The 22655-nt window shown below is 43.7% G+C and overlaps 2 protein-coding genes across 3 annotated transcripts in view; both read left to right on the top strand.

The window, feature by feature from the left end:
• The first annotated feature begins 30 nt into the window (after window positions 1-30).
• The window catches only part of gch1 (GTP cyclohydrolase 1), a 26123-nt gene continuing 3498 nt past the window's right edge, over window positions 31-22655 (top strand). For both annotated transcript variants that reach the window (XR_013962225.1, XM_080730797.1), the window contains exons 1-3: window positions 31-659; window positions 10748-10857; window positions 20076-20131. Coding sequence is in view for 1 of the 2 variants with exons in the window: in XM_080730797.1 (XP_080586923.1) it covers window positions 227-659; window positions 10748-10857; window positions 20076-20131 (599 nt within the window). In the remaining variant the exon portion in view is untranslated. The remainder of the gene's footprint in view (window positions 660-10747; window positions 10858-20075; window positions 20132-22655) is intronic.
• On the top strand, window positions 15446-17200 carry LOC308289191 (DNA polymerase beta-like). The gene has a single exon (XM_080730795.1). It carries the CDS (start codon window positions 15770-15772, stop codon window positions 16775-16777), a length of 1008 nt encoding a protein of 335 aa, XP_080586921.1. The 5' UTR covers window positions 15446-15769; the 3' UTR covers window positions 16778-17200.

Raw genomic sequence — 22655 nt, forward strand, 5'->3', positions numbered from 1 at the left:
TGCTGAAACTGCGACATGTGCGCTCCCTCTTTTACCTCAACATACTTTGATCTCAGGTTAAAAAAGAAAAGAAAAAAAACATAGCGACTATAGAGGCTGCAGCCACATAAACTTCGAATCGCTTCGAAAAAGACAGACAGAGAGAGACAGAGAGAGAGAGAGAGAGAGAGAATAAAGAAACGAAAGTCAGATCCTTCAAAAACAAAAAAAAACTCGAGTTGTTATTATGGAGTGCTCTAAACATTGTCACTACGGCCAAAGCGAGAAGAATAAAGACGCAGGTGACACTGACAGCGACGCCGCCGTGGTGATGATCGGACACTTTGACCAGAAGAATAAGGAGCTCAGTAAACCGACGCCGTTGTCCGCTGGGGAGTCGTCCAGCGGCGGCGGCTCCCATGGGTGCTCCCACCTCCACCACCACGCCGCGCCGACGAGCTCCCAGTCCTCCTCCTCCTCCGTCATGGAGAGCTGGAGAGAGGAGCGCACCAGGAGCCTGGAGGACAACGAGATGTCGCTGCCCAGCCTGGCCGCTGCCTACACCACCATCCTCAGGGGGCTGGGAGAGGACCCGCAGCGGCAGGGGCTCCTCAAGACTCCCTGGAGGGCGGCCACCGCCATGCAGTTCTTCACCAAGGGATACCAGGAGAAAATTGTCGGTGAGGTAAACATTTATATATGAAAGAGGTATTTTTCAAAAAATAGCAGATCATTCTCTCTACGCAGCGCCGCACCGAGCTTGTAGATCAGCTATTTTTGTTATAGTTCAGGCAGTAAAGGTTCGGGCATTATTTTGTCTGATGATGATCTGATCAACAGGTGGCATACCGGCTCATCTGCTGATGTACAGGCTACTATATGGCTGTCAGTTCAAGAATATTGTTTAGAGGCTATAGCCCTACGTGTTGTACAACAGTGGTTGCTTTGATTATGCATAGCCTATTTAGAAATCATGTTGTCCCCTCGTTCTATAATTGCTTGGTAAATGTTAATTATAGGTCTACATGCGCAAATGCAAATTACTTTATTCCCACTTGACACACACACACACACACACACACACACACACACAGACACACAGACACACACACACACACACACACACACACACGCACACACACACACACACACACACACACACACACACACACACACACACACACACACACACACTGCCTATAGGCATCATCTTTCTTCTCTGAAATGCTGTGAGAACTTGAAGTATAGCCTAATAGGTGAAAATATTCTCAAAAAATAAACATGGCAGCCAAGAAAAACCACAGCTGCAAGAAAAAGTAGAAAAAGATAAAACTTTATGACCAGTAGAAACAATTACAGTATTGTTTGAGCTTGAGTGGATATGGGCCATTGTGGGCCTTTACAAGGTAATTCTACTTTCAAAGGTTATGTTCACTGCATGGGGCATGTCCCATGATGATTGATTATAATTAGTAATTAAAATACAAGTCATTGAAATGCACAAGGATGAAGATATGGTAACTTCCCAGGTATAGCTCACCTCATGATGCCATTTTAAGGCAAAGTCCTCCACAGCTGGCCTGGGTTTGAATACAACGAGGCCTTGGGTTTGTCCCTTCCTTGTCTCTCTGTTCACTGTCACTATCAAAATAATCTTTAAAAGGGTGAAGACATAATTAATGCATCATTGATGAACAATCCTATATCAGCAATCCTGAAATGTTATATAAATCCACTTCTCTAATTGGACCGATTAATTTTTGCTTTTGTCCATTTCATATGAAAGGTTTAAATGTGCCGTAAACAGTAGAAACACATTATTGTTTGAAATGTAGTGTTGTAAGATGTATTGAAATATTCTTTGAAATGTAGTGGAGTAGATTGTTACTTTGCATTGTAGTGGAGTATAGTTTCTTTGAAGTAGAGCAAAAATGATAGCTGATTGCTTTTAAAAGACAGTTGAATAAAAGGTATCTTTCTACCTTGACATGTAGTAGGGTAAAAATGTTAAGTGACAAAAGTAAACAAACTTAGGTAAAGAACAAATAATTGAAAAATGTACGTGAGTACCGTAACAAACTAAGAATTCGTACTTCATTATACTTTCCACAACTGCAAGCCACAGAGTGCAGAGAGAGTGAGGTACTATACTGCCCCCCAGGGACGTATAGAGAATGTTAGAGAGGCAGGGGCTGAAATCTCTAAAAGGGCCTTTTGGTGAAAATATCGAAAATAGCAGACCGGTGCGTGAAACGACACTGAACTAAGCATAATTAAGTCAATACTGGAGATATGGCGTAACGGCATGGATTTCAACACTGTAAGGCCAATTCTTTCAACATAAGATACTGCATTCAAGTTCAGGAAAAGTTGGACAATGCAATTCTCTTGAATGCTGCCTTCAGGTATGGCATGGAAAAAATAGTAAAAAAAAAAACGCATTCATGATCTGGAGAGGACACTTTTTACAGATGGGTAAAAGGGCAGGGGCTCAAGCCCCCTTTGATGTCTATGTGTGCACGTGCCTGTCTATACTTCCAGCCGCGTCCATATGGGCTGACTTCTCCACGCCACTTCCTTGGAGTGGTGGAACCAGGGAGCTGCCCCTCTCTTCCCATTTCTTTTTTTCTCCTCAAAATTCACTTGGCTCTCCTCGTTGAACTAGAGCAGGGACGTGCTGGGCCCCTGATTCAGCCCGGGAAAAAGAGTTGTAGAGGCCCTCATTGCGCGCTATAGAGAGAGAGAGATCTCTGACAAGTGATCTCTGACAAGTGCCATGCCAGTGGGCCAATTACATAAGTTATATTTCGTCGTTGTCGGGTGGAAACCTTATGTCCAAAACCGTTTGTTTTGTATTTATCATTTTAAAAATTGTTTAAACTAGTGAAAACAGCCGATCTACAAGCACACAACGCCTCGCGGTGCGAGGCGTTGTGTGCTTGTAGATCGGCTGTTTTCACTACTTTTGTGCAAACAGTTTAATTTTTACTTTTGTGCAAACAGTTTAATTGTTTCCTAATGGCCGCCCTGGACCGGCGGGGAATGAACCGGCCGTTCGGGAGTTGTCCCGCTTTTCCCAATGGCCAGCACGTCCTTGAACTAGACTAGAGCCTCCTCTTCTGATGCATCTGGAGCTAGTTTAGAGGAGTTGGGGGGGTTGGGGAGCAAATCTGTGGTTGTGTATCGTTAAGCTGTAACACATTCAAAGAATGTCGAGTTGCTGTTCAATCCTAGATACATTTAACGGGAACAGTGGTTTACATAGTTATAATAAGTGTAATCTCTTCCTATGGGCTGCAGTAGCTTATGTCCATTCCTTCAAATGAGCCATATCACAGCATCCATGTTCGTTATCTTAAGTATTAATGATGTAATTAATGCAATCAAAATCTGATCAAGTGCCATTGCACCCCTGAGATGCCACCCTGTGTGTGTGTGTGTGTGTGTGTGTGTGTGTGTGTGTGTGTGTGTGTGTGTGTGTGTGTGTGTGTGTGTGTGTGTGTGTGTGTGTGTGTGTGTGTGTGTGTACCCAAACAGAAACCATAGAGGAGTGTGTGCGTTGTTGGGCAGTTATAATGGCATACATATGTGTTGTTCTGTAAAGACACTAAAGCAGTGCTCTTCCCCTCTCCTGATTGGCTGTCTCTAGAACCGCCCCTTTGACCCCTAAAGCAGAAAAAGAAAAAGCAAAAAAAAGAAAAAATCATTTGGATGCAGAAGTTTGACAAACACCGAGCATTGGGCATTGAGCATTTGTGGACTGTGTTAAAGAAAGACGTTGTGTCTGTGTGTGCATGTGTGTGCTTGTGTATCAGGGTGGGTGGAGGCTGGATATGATCATCAGGTGTGCCCCTTCTGACCGTCATAGCAACTTCCGTATACAGTCTACACCAGAGTTTGTCAAACTTTCACATTTCAAGGTCTGTTAGGTCTCCCCTTAACTCTGACCGTGTACAAATGGAACCAAATGGACCAGTTAGGGTCCATTTGGTTCCATTTATACACTGTCAGAGTTATAGACTTATGGGTCCATGTAGACACCCCTAAAGGAACCTGGAATCCACTTTGAGAACCATTGGTCTACACCACTGGTTCCCAAACACTGGAATCGGGACCAATTTTTTATTATTTTTTATGGGTCCCTTAATATTTTGTTTCCTACATTTAACTTGTTTTTATTTCAAAACATTTTCTAAAAAGCTAAGATCTCATGAATAAAAGACAAATGCAGTTATTTCATTAATAAATAAATACAAATCTAAGATATTCAATAATTTAAGAAGTGGTGAAAATATCAGATCTATACAAGCTCACTACGTGACTTGATAGAGGGAAAATGTAGGGGGCCTAGTATAAACCCCTGGGGGACATCGGCCAACAAGTGACATAAACATAAAACATAGCCCGCTGCTCTGCTATAAACAGCAGAGACATTTTGTTTTATTTCATTCACTCAGACCTTGATATGAAACAGTAGAAACAGATACGGTACATCAAGTCTAAATTATATTTGCAATATTCTGTGGCTGTGATAAAAACAGACCTTTTTTTAATTTATGATGGGGTAGGAAGGTTTTCAATTTCAACCAATCAAAACGTCTAAGAATGTACGTCAATATAGCCCTGTTCTGTATGATCAGAAAGACATCTGAGTGTGTGTGTGTGTGTGTGTGTGTGTGTGTGTGTGTGTGTGTGTGTGTGTGTGTGCGTGCGTGCGTGCGTGCGTGCGTGCGTGCATGTGTGTGATAGTGCGTGCGTGTGTCTCAGAAAGAATGACTCACTCACTCTATAAAACATGCCCAGGGTTGTGCCTTTGTACAGGATGTGAATACTTACTGTATAAGGACACAGTCATGAGTGACACACACATGCACGTGTGCACACTCTCTCACACACACACACACACACACACACACACACACACACACACACACACACACACACACACACACACACACACACACACACACACAAAAACTACACACATTTGCATAAAAGCATACACCCACACACATACACAGATACACATGCATGCATACACTTATTCGCTTATACCCCATAGAGACTTGAGTTCAATAATATATTTTTGTATTTGTCGCATTCCTAAGGGGGAAAAAAAGAGGATTGCAATAAATGTACCCCCATTGATTCCAGATTTGGACCCAAATGCATTTGGGTCCACATCCAGAATCAATGGGTGTAAATTTACTATTACCCAGGGGGCAAACCAGCCTTTTTTTAGGAAACCTGCATTTGCCCCGACATACAAAGTTGTCCACCAGAAATATTATCTATGACCCAGTAGGATCACAACCTATATGGACAACCCGGTCAATTTGTACAACAAAGTCCAATATGGCCGCCTCAATATTAGCCCCTATTAGTTTCAATGGGGGGTGAATAGGGCAAAATTTTAAACTGAGGGATATTTCCACGAAACTTCACAGGTTGATCAATGGTATACATATGAACATTTTTTGTATTGCAAGTTTCCATGAAATCCAATATGGCCGCCACAATATGGCCACCATAATGTAAGGACCCAGAAAATAGGTTTTGCCTCTAGAAACGCAAACTTGGTGTCTATTTCATGGTGTCTGACCATGGGAGACTCAATGGAATAGCTAATTTTATTATTGGGTGTGTCTGGACCTTTATTGTGCATATTTACAAGATGGTGGACTCCCAAAATAGAGCTTTAACATAATTTCTACCATGATTGTTGACTGCTTTTGCAAATACAAGCAATATGAATCCATTTGCTAAGATTTATGGCACAGAAGGGACTTATACCTGTATTATTCTTGAGTTTGCATGTTGTCAAAATGGCTGTAAACGAGATATTATATGTCCTGTCCGATTCTACTGTATGTAGTTGTAGCAATGACTTCAGATAAAATCAGAGACCAAAACAATGTATCTTAGAGAGAGAGATTATCTCAATGAAATGAATGCAACTGCCTTTTTGGGTCTTTCACACATAGACATGCACAGGCTTTCCAACAACTTCGGCTTCAGGGAAATTATAATGAACACATGATTAAAACAGGATGCATTATAATGCAAATAATTGCTAGTCACTATCACTGTCATGTGTACCTATCCTGCTGCATCTTGTCTCCAGTCCTTGGCAACGACACCCCAAGTAGCATGCAATTCCCTTCTTCGCACATGAACAGTTTTTCTGGCAGCCTTTGATACAGCTACATGATATTGCCTTGTCCATTGATATAGGCCAGGCTGGCTCTGTAGATGGACAGGAGACTGCCTTCCCATCACTGAGAGACCATCCATATTCAGTGAAGCAAGGGATGCATATTCAGTGAAGCAAGGGATGTCTGGCTTCGCGATGTGTGCAGTTTTATCTATTATGGCTGCTAGAGCAGCTCTTTTCAGGTGCAGGCCAAAGGCATTTTCTGTAGGTGGCAGCAGCTTCAACAGGGTTGATCGGTTATTTAGGAACTTGTACACTCTCAGCTTTGCCAGGTCAAAGTCCTCCGAATGGTCAGCTTTTGATGCATATACAGCTATTGTGAGGTCTCTAGCCTGATTCTTGACATCCTCTGAGAGGGAATAAGAGGAATTTTCACCAAACTCCTGAAGTGCATGGAGATCTAGACCCATGCTGGTCTTGAACCATGCCTTCTTTCCAGTGAAAAGGGATAGCTGGTGGTATCTCTGCCACTCAGGCTGTGAATAAAGGGCAGGGCACGACACTGTGCGAGTCCAAGGGCTGAGACCATGTGATGGATAGGAAGATATGCATCCTGCTCTGTTCTCACCCACAGCTCTGGAAGGTCTAGGAGGTGGGCCATATTGGACTTTGTTGTACAAATTGACTGGGTTGTCCATATAGGTTGTGATCCTACTGGGTCATAGATAATATTTCTGGTGGACAACTTTGTATGTCGGGGCAAATGCAGCACACCTTCCTTTGCCCCCTGGGTATATACTTACTTGTCTTAGGAATGTGACAAATACAACAAAATATTATTGAACACATGTCTCCATGGGGTGAGTAATCAATAGAAACATTTCCTTCTGGGGGTGAAGGTGAACTACTCCTTTAATGGTCCTGTTCATTTATCCATTTGTTTGTTTGTTCATTTAATTTGCTTGTTGATTCATCCAATCAGCCATCCATTAATTCATTTAAGTTTGATTAATTCACAAATCAACATGTTGTCCTTTCTGTGGCAGTGAGGCTGGAGCATGCAGTCCCATTGTTTTCTCCCTGTGTGCCTTGGGATTCGTTTCTGATGTGGATGCTGTTACAAAGTTAGTTATTATACTTATTTGAATGGGAATAAACTCCCAGTTGCACTTAGAGCTGCAGACTCACTCCCTAGCTTCCGCCATGGTCTGAACTCTGAAGACTCACCACTTGACTCCACCTTAGCCCATAGCACTTACCGTAGCACTTGCCTAACCTTTTCTTTTTTTACTGCTACCTATGTTTTTCTTAGACTACTATTTATATGCATTTGATGTATTGAAGTATTGCCCTGCTTATTGTAAATCGCTCTGGATTAAGAGCGTCTGCTAAATTCCTAAATTGTAAATTGTATTTGGAGAGTGACAGGGGAAGCAGAGTGGAAGGAAGTGCGTGTTATCATCAGATATGATATCAAGTGGTTCTCTCGTGACGTCACCTCACACAGTGAGCTTGTAAACGTGTGCGTGTGCGTGATTGTTGTCCATTCATTTCTGCGGGTGGTGCACAGGTGCAGTGTGTGATGTGTCAGGGTCGAGCATAGAGGGTGTTTGCGGAGGTGTTGGCTGTTGATGGCTGTCCGAGGCTGAGCAGCTGTCACATTCTGCTTGCTGACACAAACCAAGGCCCACGCTCTCCATTCATCAATGCTGATTGACCAGAGCGCATACATAAAGGCAGGCAGCAGGAGTCACATCTGCTATAGCTGGCGTATTGTCCAACACCAGCGGGGCTGAGCCAGGTGTACTGTTCATACCAAATAGTATAGGATACAAATATACTACTAGTATCTTTGTTAACCTTAATTTATCCAGGGTATGTAAACTCTCATTTCCCTGTTGTCGGGTGGAAACCTTGTATGTCCAAAACTCTGACATCACCCTCTGGCTTCACTGTGATGTCACACTAACAGAAGCCCTTTTATGTCCATATATGGAGTTCCCTGATGTCATCAATATTAAGCCCATATCCAACAGGACTTCATATGGGAATAGTTGATCTACAAACCACGAGGCGGTGTGTGCTTGTAGATCTGCTATTTTCACTAGTCTTGTGCAACAGCCTTGTCTGATGAAGTCAGGCTTTACTTTACGGAAAAAAACGTATACATTTGAAACTTGGAGATACAAGGTTTCTGCCCGACAGTGATGATTTACTTCAATATCTTGTGCCACACTGACAATATTTAGCACGTTCAGTATGCCATGCTCTATTTCATTAGAGGTCAGAGTGCTGTGTAAACTGCAGTCAATGCGTGAGTCAGTGTGAATCAGTGAATACAGACTAGGTAAATAAACAGTGAAGTTCAAGAGAGAATTCAACTGTCCCCGTTTGTCCCATCTACCAAGCAAGCAGCTGTTAGTACACCTTCGTCACACATAGGGATGGAACGATAATCTCTATTATCGTTTATCGTGATAAAAAACACTCACAATAATCGTATCGTGGAGATTTTGAATTTATTGTGAAATTATCCTCCGTCATGCACTGGGATCAATTCACCTTTTATATGCTGAGCTGCATATCCGGTACCATTTAAACCCTCGAATTCGTAAGATGGACCTGGAAATAACGTACTTGATAGTATTTTCTTCGCTCTCAAAAAATAGCCGATCTACAAGCTCACAATGTGAGCTTGTGGATCTTCTATTTTTTGGCAAATGTTCCGCCCCAGGATAATGGATGTTGAGGACATTTTGATTACCGTGGTAATATCGTAAATCGCAATTTCTTTGGTCAGAATAATTGTGACATGACATTTCGTCCCATCGTCCCATCCCTAGTCACACACACAGTGCACGCTAAGAAACGCATATCTGAGATAACGAGTCAGTTCTCCGACTTGCTAACTAACACGCACACGCGCACGTCCGCACACGCACACTCAGACAGAACAATCCCCCACCCCTCCTCCCTTGCTCAAACAGATAGGCAGTCAGGAAATTAAAACGTGCGGTCGTGAGAGAGAGGCCGGTACACAACCACAAACAGATAAAGCAGCCTTTATTGAAGCCACAATATGAGCCCTCGGCAACGAGAAATGCAATAAAGCCACATCAGAGAGAGCGTACGGGATCCCATCTGTAATTAGACAGCAGTGTTTGGCAGGGAAAAGCACCATAACAGATGGAGATGGCTGTAAGGTGCCAGGTCCAATGACCGATGATGAAGTTTATCACTGGTTTGTCAACATCCTTCTGTCCATCCGTATGTACCGCCGGGAGGAGTGGATTCGAGGAGGGTTAATGTAAACCAGTAGGTGGCTCACGTTAGCACCACCTACTGGCTGCCTCCTGCCTAACTCCTCAGTCTGGTCCAAGAAATAGTTACTGTATGTTTGAAGGGCAAATAATATCAGAAAGTGCACACCAGTCCTTATGAGGTTCCGGCCAACAGAACAAACACTAATCAAACAAGAGTATAGCCTCACACTCGTAGCTACCGATGCAAACTTTTTATTACACAGAAAGGACCAACGTTTCGGACAGACAAGCTGCCCTCTTCAGGGAGAAGGCAGAATGTGAAGGCCAGGAGAAACATTTGTACATTGTTGATTTTTTAATTACATAAAGCTAGCATAAGTTGGACACGAGCCGTGGAATCTCAGCGGCCAATAGCATTTGTTCAACGATCTCTGTGACTGCCTCCCCTCCCCCCACCCCCCTCTGTCTGCTCCTGTCATCTGTTCTGCTGCCGGCTTCTTCTAAACGAGGAAGTGAGCCGCGATGGAAAACAAGTGATAAATCATAGCGATTTTGATCATTACAATGAATATAAGCATAAACAAACCAGTTCACATGAACAATATTGATGTCAAATAAGATATCTGAATGGCTGCATATATTTTATATGCGCAAAATTACAATTAAAATGTCATGAACCACAGTTGCAGGGGGGCTGACCCAGGTGTTTCTTCTTGAAATGCCTGGATCCCGACTCCGAGGTTAGCATAATACTGATGACATCAGGAAACTCCATATATGGGTGGACTGGCTCTGCAGCAGATCTGAACTGGAAACAAATCGTTGTTGTCGGGTGGAAACCTTGTATGTCCAAAACCGTTTGTTTTGTATTTATCATTTTAAAAATGATTTAAAATAGTGGCTCTACAAGCGCCCGCGAGGGGTTGTGTGCTTGTAGCTCTGCTATTTTCTCTAGTTTGTGCAGTCTTGTATGATGAAGCAGGTCTTTACTTTACGAAAAAGCAGACACATTTGAAACTTGGAGATAAAAGGTTTCTGCCCGACAGCGACAAAATGAAAGTATCATATTTTTTGTAGAACAGGAAGCGATATGACATCTAGAAACCCAGAACTACAGTTATGCATGGAACCTATTAACACTGAGGATTTTAGTGTGTACTGCCCCTTTAACTTTCGGGCGGATGCCCCTTTAATGAACCCACATGGACCCCTCAGCCAGCCTGGTATTGAGTCTGGTATTGAGACTACTAGTGTCTAACAGTACAATTTATTGACATATTAACAATACAATCATTGGATTGTAGGGAGCGGACTGCCTCTGACTAAAAAAACGTGGTTTCCCCCTCCACAGATGTAATGAATGACGCCATCTTTGATGAGGACCACGATGAGATGGTGATTGTAAAAGACATTGACATGTTCTCCATGTGTGAGCATCACCTGGTTCCTATCTTCGGCAGGGTAGGACACACACACACACACACACACACACACACACACACACACACACACACACACACACACACACACACACACACACACACACACACACACACACACACACACATTGATTTTGTTCTGAAGTAGCTATGTAATAACAAAAGATAATGCATAGTCAGGAGGTCATTGTTGTAGCATCAACCAGAAAGGCTTACTTTCCAATAATGACCATTATACATTATCCAGATTGTCAATGTCTGACATTCATGGTGTATTTTGTATTTTGTCTGGGTTTACATCTATCGTTTTGAGACCAAAGGCAAATTTCCACACATTTGCTTTATTCTATTCTATTCTGAAGTATTACTTTCCTCTTCCACTACACACAATCCACTTTCTCTTCTTGTCCTTGTCTTTAAAATAAAAAGATATTTCTTTGGGCTTTTGCGTTTATTGACATAATTACAGTAGATTGACAGGAAATGGGGAGAGAGAGAAGGGGAATGACACACAGCAAAGGTTGTTGGGATCGGGAATCGAACCTGCGACACGCTGTCAGGCTACCCTAGCCGTCCGGGCCTTGTTCTTGTCTTTTTGGTAGTTTAACTTCCCAATGTCTCCTCATAACATGCTCTTGTTTCTGTCATGTGCCCTCACCAACCTCCTTCCATCACCCCTCTTTGTCCTGCTAATGAACTGCAACCTGTTGCTCGACAGTTGCTACCGCATACAACCCACCACCATGACAGCAGTCTCAAGGCAAACAATTTTAGTTCCTAGTTCAGAAAAGAAAGAAGCACTTCCTGTGGGTTAAAGTGATAAGACAGAGACAGAAACCATGGTCGGAAAGGAACTCGGGGGTGTGACTGGACCAGCGGAGACAAGAGAGGGAACATGAGATCCAATCTGATTAGCTGAGATCTAGTTATCCAAAGATATCTGTCCAGAGTCGCCTGTTCCTGGCTCCACCTGGAGCGTTTGTCGTAATTGGCCTTCTGTAAAGCAGTGGTTCTTCAACGTTTTCACGTGAAGGACCCCAAATTAATGTGTTCAGAAAATATGTTGTGCCATACATCATTTAAATAGCAGAGCTACAACTTAAGCTCACAACACATTGCGACTTGAAGTGGTTAAACCGATGAACTAATTTTGTGGTGGACCCTGGGGTCCCTGGACACCACTCTGAGAACCACTGCTGTATAAATCTTCTTTCTGCTTTTCCTCTTTGCCACTGTTGTCCTCGTGTATTCACTGACTGTGGCCTGCAGGTGTTAGCCATTTCGGGCAATGGAGGATGGCTGTTTGTTTTTTTTACAATTTTATTTATACATTTTCAAGTTTAAAGACAAGACATAGAATAAAATACAATCACACACGTATAGGACATACCCTCCCACCCACCCCGTAAAATAAAAAAATGAAAACATCAAACATAATATATTACAAAAGAAGGAAAAAGTAAATAAGACAAATATTAAAAAATCTGTACAATAAATTAACTCTTTCTGTGCGAAAACCGAATAATATCGGTTCTTTTTTCCATTCCAATACTAATTTTTTAATCTATTTCGCTTACCCTGAGCTGCTAGTAGCGACGTGGGTGGTCCTGGCTCCTCCACCGCCTCCCAACGAGCCATTCTACTTGTCCCGATGATTTATTCCATTGAAAATGGTTTAGAAAAAGGTTTAGAGCCCCCCAAAAAAACGCTGTTTCAGCAAGACGTATTAAGGATTACAAGAACCGACATTTTTCGGTTCCTTTAGTAAAATGAATTAAATAATAGGAGGCATCAACGATCGCCCCGGTCTAATTTAGCATCCTAGCACAAGGCCGCGATTCTGTTTACACGGACCGTAATGGGAAGAAAAGGCCGCACCACGCCGCCCACTCCAATAGAAAAACACATCTTTACAGCGGATTTTCTCCGGATTGTGTTCCGAGGCCAGCAGACAAGTTATTTTGGCGGCTGAATAACTTTAGATCGCTCTTCTAAAAAAATATATAGTCGATTGCTAACTGATAGCTAACTTCCTCCGGCTCGCTAGCATAGCACTCATTCGAGTGAAAAGCCAAGCCAGTTCAGGCTGGCGACCCGGATGTGATAGTGAATGCCTACGGGAGAATGGCTGGCACTCTAGCGGCACCTAGCGGCGCCCGGCAGCTATTGAGTTAAGATAATAAAAAAATCACACTCGTGTGAACTGAGCGGTGGTGTGTGTGTGTGTGTGTGTGTGTGTGTGTGTGTGTGTGTGCCCCCTGTGTGTGTGTGTGTGTGTGTGTGTGTGTGTGTGCCCCCTGTGTGTGTTTGTGTGTGAGTGTGCCTGGCCTATGCCTGGCCTATCCTGAACAACAGCGCCCCTCCCTTAACATGTGTGGTCAGAAAAGGTTACTGCAGGCTACATACCCGGAGACAGACAGACAGACAGACAGACAGACAGACAGACAGACAGACAGACAGACAAACAGACAAACAGACCCACACACACGGCCACGTATAGGAGCGTTGTGACCACCGCTCAAAAAAAGAAAAAGGTCTTAATGCTCCTGTACAACCCTCAGGATGTTTTAGAAAGGTGAACGAGAAATGGTTGCCACAAACACTGTCGTCCTTAGAGAAACATCATATCTTATTTTTTCCATCTGCAACAAGTTGGTCATTTCTGCCAGCCATGTTTTAAAAGAGGGCACCTCCACTCCTTTACAGAGGGTCAGAATGTTCCTTTTGGCAATAACCATGCCATATTGAGGATGGCTGTTTGTTGATCCTTCTCACCACGTAAATTGGCTATGGTGACAGCAGTTAATAATAAGGGAACATTTTGTTCCCTTCATTTCTTTGAGCAGTATATTTACTGGTTCCTTCTTACCCTCATCATCAATCTGTCTGTCTCCCAGTGACGCAACCATCTCCCAGCAAACCCTACAGACAGAGACAGACACCTCCTTATCAACACTGATTACAAAAACAACATGTAAGACACTCAATGGGTATTTCAGAAGGGAAGCAGAGTTCGCAGATTGGGCAGTTTTCCACCCAATTGGGCTATTTTAAGACTCATTGGGCTGGAGAATATAGCATTGGGCCGGCACTTAAAATTTGGCCTTGTTTTAATCATACAGTATATGGCAGGTTTTATTTAGACACCAGTACAGTGTGTATTCTGTGTAAAGCCTAGTTTCTTTCTACTGCTCAGTGCTCTCATCCGCTCTAGAACCCACCTACTAACTGTATCCAGTCCTTAACACACATACGGTACATACATGCATGCACTGTTTCCATATCCACTCAAAACCGGAGGTTTATTTGATGGATGGATACCCATCCGTCCAATGGGGCGCAGCTGCACATAGAGTGTCACTGTCGTCTGTTTAATGTCGACGCGGGAGGAAAATGTTTTATCGTGTATGACTGGTTATTATATTGTATCTGTAGGCCTATGTTTTGCCTTTCAAACTCGACTTTTGTACACAGGTTGTACACAGGTTTTGCCGAATTGGTCTGTTTCTTTTATTGAATTGGGCTGGTTTTAAGTTGTGCTTGGGGTGGAAACTGTCATTCTGATCTGGCAACCCTGAAGGGAACGTTCAATACCCAACCAGACAGAATTTTGGATTATTTACAACACTGTCGTACATATTTCATACACACAGCTGGTTCTGGTGTTTGGTAGACCCCCCACTGTTCTATATAAAGGAACTTAACCAGCCATTTATTCAAGAATATAACAAGATAGGATCCAATAATAAAAGTTCCTTACAGCATTTGTTGGCCCAGAATCCCATAGCTGTCTACAGAGGCCAACAAACCCATGACACAGATGCAACAGCTAAGCTGTCAAGCAGAACAAAATAGAAATAGAAAGAAGGAAATTGCAAATGTGGTTGCCGTGACCTTATATTCTCTAGCAAGTTAACTGTCATGTGAAGCTCAACCAATACTCGAGCTGGCACCACTCCTCAAATGTTTTTCCTCCCATTTCCAATTGCATCTGATTTCCTGCATCTGATTCACAAAAAAGTGTATCTAGTGGTGAAAATAAAGTTTCCCCAGGACTACAGTGTGTTGCCCTGTCGGGCAACCGCACAGACTAGAACTGCACTCTGTCGAGGTGCCAACTTGCTTCTTGCCTACTTGTGCGCCAGCAGAGCATGCCATGAGGTCCGCTCACCATTGGCTTCACCAGGAATGCTGGTCCCTCATTGGCTGTTAATGATGATGTTGCCAGAAATGCTGGTCCCTGATTAGGCTATGGGCTTAAACAAACATGTCTACCTACCTACCTACCTACCTACATACATACGCAGCCGAACGCAGTACTTGCATTCTCTGCTGCCGCAAGTAACTAGAAAGGCACAATTGCAATTGAAATTGCAAGTGTGATTGCACTGACACAAGTCGCAAGAAATCCACTGGGAACTGAATTCCGTCTTACCATTATATTGTGATGTCAAGTGAGGCATGACCAATCTTGTCTGATTGGACATTATATTGTCCAAGATATCTGGTCATACAACCCAGATACCTCTGTATCGACTCATACCCATATTCCAGGGTATCTAGCATTACAACAGAGAAAACATCAGGAAGAACTCATTGTTCCGCAGGTCCGTTGTTCTGAGTAGGATGACTGTCGGCAGGTTAGCTACTCACCAGCGTCGGCAGGTTAGCTACTCACCAGGGTAGATCAGGCATCTATGACGTCAGTTTTCTGACATAATATACATATATTATATGTAGATGTCAAATTTGTCCAGAGCCCCTTTCAAATTTAAGTTAGGTGTTTGCGGGTGTGGTCATTGTTACTGTAGCTTAGACATCGTGCAATGTGTTAACAGCTAGACTTGCAGGGTGTTTTCTTATTTATTCCACAGGTTAACAATACAATCCTGACATATTCTCCATCATTTGATTAAGTGAAGGATGAATCAACTATGAGTAAGAGGAAGGCACCAAAGGAAACCCTAAACAAAGGAATAACAGACTTTCTGGTCGAACTGGCCGATTATGAGAGGAACGTCAACAGAGCCATACACAAATACAATGCCTACAGGAAAGCTGCCTCTACCATTGCCAAATATCCCCAGAAGATCAGAAGTGGTGCAGAGGCTATGAAACTGGACGGCGTGGGAGCTAAAATTGCCGGAAAGATTGATGAGTTCCTGCAAACTGGCAAGCTAAGGAAACTGGAGGAGATTCGTAGCGACGGCTCAAGCTCCTCAATCAACCTCCTCACCAGAGTGACTGGAATCGGTCCTGCCGCAGCCAGGAAGTTCCTTGAGGAGGGGGTGACGACGCTGGAAGATTTGAAAAACATCGAACACAAGCTGAACCGTCACCAACAGATAGGTCTCAGGTACTTTGAGGAATTCGAGAAGCGGATTCCACGAGCGGAAATGCAGACGATGGAGGCTTTCATTCTAAGGCAGTTGAAGAAGGTGGACCCGGTATACATAGGAACTATCTGCGGAAGCTACAGGAGAGGGCTTGCCTCCAGCGGTGATATTGATCTCTTACTGACCCATCCGGACTTCACATCTCTGACCGCGAAGCAGCCGAAGCTCCTCCATGCCGTCGTGGAACACCTAGAGTCCGTTGGGTTCGTGACAGACGTCATATCTAAAGGAGACACCAAGTTCATGGGTGTCTGCCGGCTGCAGAGAAGCAACAAACACGAGCAGTACCTCCACAGGCGTATTGACATCAGGCTAGTGCCCAAGGACCAGTACTACTGCGGCGTTCTGTATTTCACAGGGAGCGATGTCTTCAATAAGAACATGAGAACTCATGCCCTGGAGCAAGGCTTCACCCTCAACGAGTACACCGTACGTAAACTCGGGGTCACCGGAGTGCCAGGCGAGCCCCTGAAGGTGGACAGTGAGAGGGACATCTTTGAATACATCCAGTATAGATACAGAGAGCCAAAGGACCGCAGTGAGTGAACCAACCCCACCACGCCCCCTGACACGCCCTCAAAAGAGCAGAGGCGTCATTTGGGGCATCAGGGCATGGCAATTGCCACCCCCTAGTGTTCACATTTAACCTCAAATTCAGCTATTTTATGCATATAGGATATTGTCCCCAACTCAACGTTTTATTGTTTAACGCAACTATTAACACTTGTTTGACAGACATAATTTTGCCATAACTAATGTAGATTACTGCCTTTTTCCTATTGTATTTACCAGATTTTTGAGAGCTCTGTGTACTCGTCATGTGTCCATTATGTACACGGCGGGTCCCGGTGACGGCCGACAAACGTCTTTTCTTTCACGTGGTTAGAAAAGATACAACTGTGATGATCCGTGCGTAAGTCATGGTCCATAGAAAACAGGCCGATTTGACCTAGCCTGGGGCCAGCCTAGATACTAATGCATCTAGCTAACTAACTGCAGTATCCCTACCTTGTTTTAACATGGCTGGGATGTCTAGCTCAGCTAGGCTAGATTTGACCAAACGTGTGATATGGGAGAAGAATCCGTATATACATTTTTCTGCAGCCATTATGAAAAAGACTCTTGGAAAATGTGTCTTTTTCATCACTCCTGCTCGCGGTAGTGCGCTGGCTATTGGCTACCATGGTAACCAGTTAACGCGTCCCTGGGCCGCGGCACTTCACGGGGGGAATCGTTAAGACGCCTGGGAACGTGTTAGGCACTCCCAGGTGTTATGTGTTGACCACTTTCAATGTGGCATCCCAATTTTGGGAATGTCATTATATGCTAACATCTTCAAACATTTTCTCTTTTCGCCCTCAAACAAACGGTGAAAATAGTGGATCTACAGGCTGTAGATCCACTATTTTAGAAATATTTTAGAAATGATGCTTGGTAACCAATCTTTTGCCATCCCCTATTTCTCTCTGAAATTACGCCTCTGCAAAAGAAGCACATATGGTCACCCTCATCTTGCAGTATGAACCAATAAAGATGGACATGTCATAACAGGGTGTTTATGCGTGCAGCAGGTGGGGAGAGAGATGAGAGAAGGGAAAAGAAGCAAAGAGATCTTTGCATGCCTGTTGCTGCTGCTGCATTCTTTCCAGGCTTGTCAACAAATTGCGTCTGACATTTGAGTGGTTGTGTGTGTGTGTGTGTGTGTGTGTGTGCGTGCGCACAGGCGCGAGCGTGTGTGTGTGCGTGTGAGGTCCTCAGGCTATCAACAATAGCAATTCACCAGCTTATTCACCCCCTCTCATCTTTCCGGCCTCCTCCCCTCTTCTCATCTGTTGTTTATCTACTCTCCTCACATCCTCTGAGCACAGCCCTACTCTGTCTGTCACATATTCTGCTTCCTTATTAAAGCCTTGTCCCTCCATCTCTGCAGAGTGAGAGCAGAAGTGGTGCAAACCGCTCCTACTTTTATGTTACAAAATGATGATGTCACTAATGATGATGACACGAGTTAGCCAGACCAATGAAACACTTCGATTTTGTTGATTTGTCCATGATGTCATAGGCACAGAGGCTTCTGATTGGTTTACCCTGATTTAGAACGCGTTTAGGCCGAAAAAATGTGTATGGTGTCATAAACACGGAGGCACAGATACCTCTGATTGGTTGGCTCTACCGTTCATGTGTTATGAATTGACCAACTGAACAGACCATTGAATTTTAATTTCAAAATTGTATTAGATGAATATCATCCATAAGCAGAGAAAATAATCACACTTTTAGACAGACTGTGGATAATTTCACAGGTTATAGATGACAGGCAGCTAATACAAGCTTAAAATACAAATAAACAGCCTTTCTTCTTAGGTCTTGGTCTTGGCAAGGACCACCAGAGTCCTCAGGCTCTGGTAGCAGAGCTGGTCCAAACTTCTTATAAGGTCTCGGTGAAGATGCGATATTACTAATATATTCATCTTCTGGCCTTTTTTCTTCACAACAGTGCGATTTAGCGACTGCAAAACCGCTCCTGCTGCTTCGGTTCTCCGGCTGATCTCCTTCTCCGTCTTCCCCTTTCTCTCATTTGAAGAATCTAAATATGACTTATATAATATATTACTTACATATATATATATATACCGCTCACTTCGCACAGGTGTGATTTTTCAATAGTTAAAGCACATAATAATGTGTTCCCAGTCTAAATGGGTTAAACCCTCTCCCCCTATGAAGAACATTCATGGGGGGCCCGCAGTGAATCCTTGTACCCAGGGCCCAGAATTTGGTGTGACACCCCTGAGAAGTGTATCCTGTTGGCTCAACCAGCTGGTGTGTGAACTATCGGTATTTGGGCCGCATTTAGTCGACAGCGGTCGCTAGAGAGAACTGCAAGGTTTCGTTGACTAAAACTAAATCAACTTTTATTCAAAAGACTATCAACAGCTGCTGTTCAGTCAGTGACATCATCTCGTCGTAGGTCATGGTGGAGAAGAGAGCAGCGTACTTATGGAGACGGAGGCTCTTTAGCCACGCAGGGACATCTGTGGGGCAGGCCCCACACACACACACGACATTAACTGACATTGGGCGGGTTTCCCAAAGCGATTTTAGCCCATCGTAGCTCACACATGGTCATTGAGACCAAGCCCCAACCGTCATGTTCCTGTGTTTACATGGGTTCGGGCAGAGTGACTTAATTAGCCCCCTACAACTACACCAACATTCAGATTTCACAAAGTGCTTAATAAAGTCTCACTCCTGTCTAAATACGGTACAGCATTTTATAATTACCCGTATCCTCTGTGTTCTTTAATAAGAAGACTTTTTATGCGATCGCTTTCTGTTTTCCCATGTATTTCCTGGCGTTCGACATGCGCACCAACCCCATTGAGATAAACAGACAGCGATCGGATAAAAAGGTTTCTTATTAAAGAAAACAGAGGATGCGGGTAATTATAGAATGCCGTTCCGTATTTAGACAGGTGTGAGACTTTATTAAGCACTTTGTTTGTGAAAGATTTCCACTCTGAAAGGTGGTTTCACCTTATTGTGGATCAATCAATCCCCGAAAACTCTGTTCTAAACGGACAACATATCTGTCATTTTATTTTACGTCTAGACTTTTTTCTCTTTTGCTTTACTGCTACTCTGACAGATTTTGTCCAAAACTCACACACATCAAATTAATATAATATTGAATACTTGAGTATTTACTAGAGTATATATTTTGACCACCACTGGTACTGTAAATGTACAGTAGAGTAGAATCTTTCATATTTAGTGTTTGCTAGTAATGTTGCATCTTCCTCCATAGCCAGTAAAGCTAATTTGGTGTGTCCGTTCTGTGCAGGTTCATATCGGTTACCTCCCTAACAAGAGGGTCCTCGGACTCAGCAAACTGGCAAGGTAAGTGAAATGTATGCATGACACATTGCTTCAGTGATTCAGTCATTGCTTCAGTGATACAGTACATGGATCTCCATATATGGGTACCAGGGGTCTCCATGGGTAACTGGTCCGATATACTGGCCAGATGGCCAAGAATTGGCGCCACCTAGGGCGAGGTCGCATGTCGCCCTGAGGCGTCTTACTAGTATGTATGTATGTACAGTATGCGGACGGTGTATCTACAGTATGCAGAGTGCAATACCGCTGGGTGACCTAGTGGTGCTGTTGAGCAAGCAGCCTTGAAATTAATGGACAACACAAGAATTCATATACAGTATATACATTTATGAAATTAACTACTCAAAGGCACCGCTCATTTCACACTGGGTGTGATTTTGACTCACCTTGACTTACCTGCGCCAGAGATTGCGTAACGTCCAGAACTGAGACGTGGGCCCCGGGGGTGAAGAACGAGGAGAAGCTGTGCTGAGTGGAGACGTGGATAATTAGATAGACTAGAAGGGCGGCCCAGCGTCTAGTCGGCGACCTGGCCAACTCGGAACAATGTAAATAGGGAATGAATGCCCCGCCCTTTAATGCAAACCCCATTATACCTGTTTTCATAGGACCCGTTTTGACCATCTGTCTGCCTGTGTCCATTTATGCCCATATATGGAGTTATCTGTATCTGTCTGTCTGTATGTCGCTGTCCATTTTATGCCCATATATGGAGATATCTGTCTATCTGCGTCCATTTTATGCCCATATATGGAGTATCTGTCTGTGCCTCCAACTGTGTTGCAGACACAGTGCCGGTTCCCCCTTTAATGCAAACCTCATTATACCTGTTGTCATAGGACCCGTTTTGAACATCTGTTTGCCTGTGTCCATTTATGCCCATATATGGAGATATCTGTATCTGTCTGTCTGCGTCCATTTTATGCCCTTGCCTCTGTCCATTTATGTCCATATATGGAGATATCTGTATCTGTCTGTCTGCAATCCATTTTATGCCCATATATGGGGGCATTCATTTTATGCCCATATATGGAGAACGTGCGTGCCCGTGGGACGAACGGTTCTCGAGATACGCGGATTACATACATACATACACACTCACAGAGATTTTTTGTTGACTCATGTGGCGTACGTGATGTCAGAGCCTAGCTTTATGAAGTGATGTCACAATGAGTCAGAGCTTTCGCCGATTTCCTCCGGAACAGCCTGATGTCAACAATCAACCAAATAAACCAACAATCAAATAAGGAGATTCCGAACGTTTCGCGCCGGTTCGGGAAAACCGCGCGTCGGGTCGGGTCGAGACCTGGCACTGCACTCCGTGCCGCGGCGGGGAACGCGCGTGCCGAATCTGAAGCCGGTGGGACGAACGGTTCTCGAGATACGCGGATTACAGACACACAGACAGACAGACAGACACGCAGAGACTTCTCGCATTTATAGATAGATGTGTGCTGTGTCACTGAGGGAGAAGAAGATGAGGGCACCAGGGAGACAGGATGACAGTAGAGCAGTGCTTTTCAACCTATTTCATTTCCAGGCCCATTATTTTTGCGGCATTTGAGCCACGGACCACCATTTGATGAGACCCAAAACTTAGAATATAATCGTTGAATATTATTTTGTCCACAATTCCATGTTTGTACCGTAGGGGCCATAATAGGCAAACATTGGACAGATCCTTCTACAGTACGTTCTCTAATTGTGTAGACTATAGACTAATTAATGCAGATGTTAAACAATAATGTAACTATTCAAGAGTAAAAGATCTATAATGGTCCATTTGGTTACCAACTCTCTGTCACTTAGCTGGGGACCACCTGGAACCCCCCCCCCCAAGGACCACCGGTGGTCCCCAGACTACTGGTTGAGAACCACTGCAGTAGAGGCAAGAACGGATGATAGTCATCCATAGTAGTTGGTTGGTACAGCTAGTTACAGACAGTAGGTACTTTATTCATCCCTGAGAGGAAATGAAGGTGTTACAGCAGCTTTCAGTAAAACACATTATATTACATAGTCATCCATTGGCATAAATTTTGAACAAAATGCCTTTAATCATGAACGCAGCGTCCGATTGCTGTGAAACTTTGCACGCAAATTCCCACTAGGTGAAGGAGGAAATCATCCAACACTCTCCACTTACATTACTACAACACCTGCTGTCTTCACACAGATTTCTGCTCACTCAATCAAATGTCTCTCCATCGGTTTCTGAATTAGGCGTAATTTAAGAGTGTGTGTTTATGTGTAGTCTGTCAGTCTCGGTACCGTATCTGTTGGAGTGTATGTTTAACCTGATTAAAATCTGCATTGGTGAGTCTATAGGTGTGTGTGTGTGTGTGTGTGTGTGTGTGTGTGTGTGTGTGTGTGTGTGTGTGTGTGTGTGTGTGTGTGTGTGTGTGTGTATGTGCATGTGTTTAACACGATCTGATCCCATTGACCCCAATACCTAGGCCTAATTATCTCAGTAACACCCCATACTATACCAGTATTGGACACGCACGCACACACACACACACAC

The sequence above is a fragment of the Nannobrachium achirus genome, assembly GCF_963921795.1.
Source record: "Nannobrachium achirus genome assembly, chromosome: 7".
NCBI lineage: Eukaryota > Metazoa > Chordata > Actinopteri > Myctophiformes > Myctophidae > Nannobrachium > Nannobrachium achirus.

What these genes read in the sequence shown, in the direction of transcription:
- LOC308289191 (XM_080730795.1), top strand. Translation starts at nt 15,770, where the DNA reads ATGAGTAAGAGGAAGGCACCAAAGGAAACCCTAAACAAAGGAATAACA.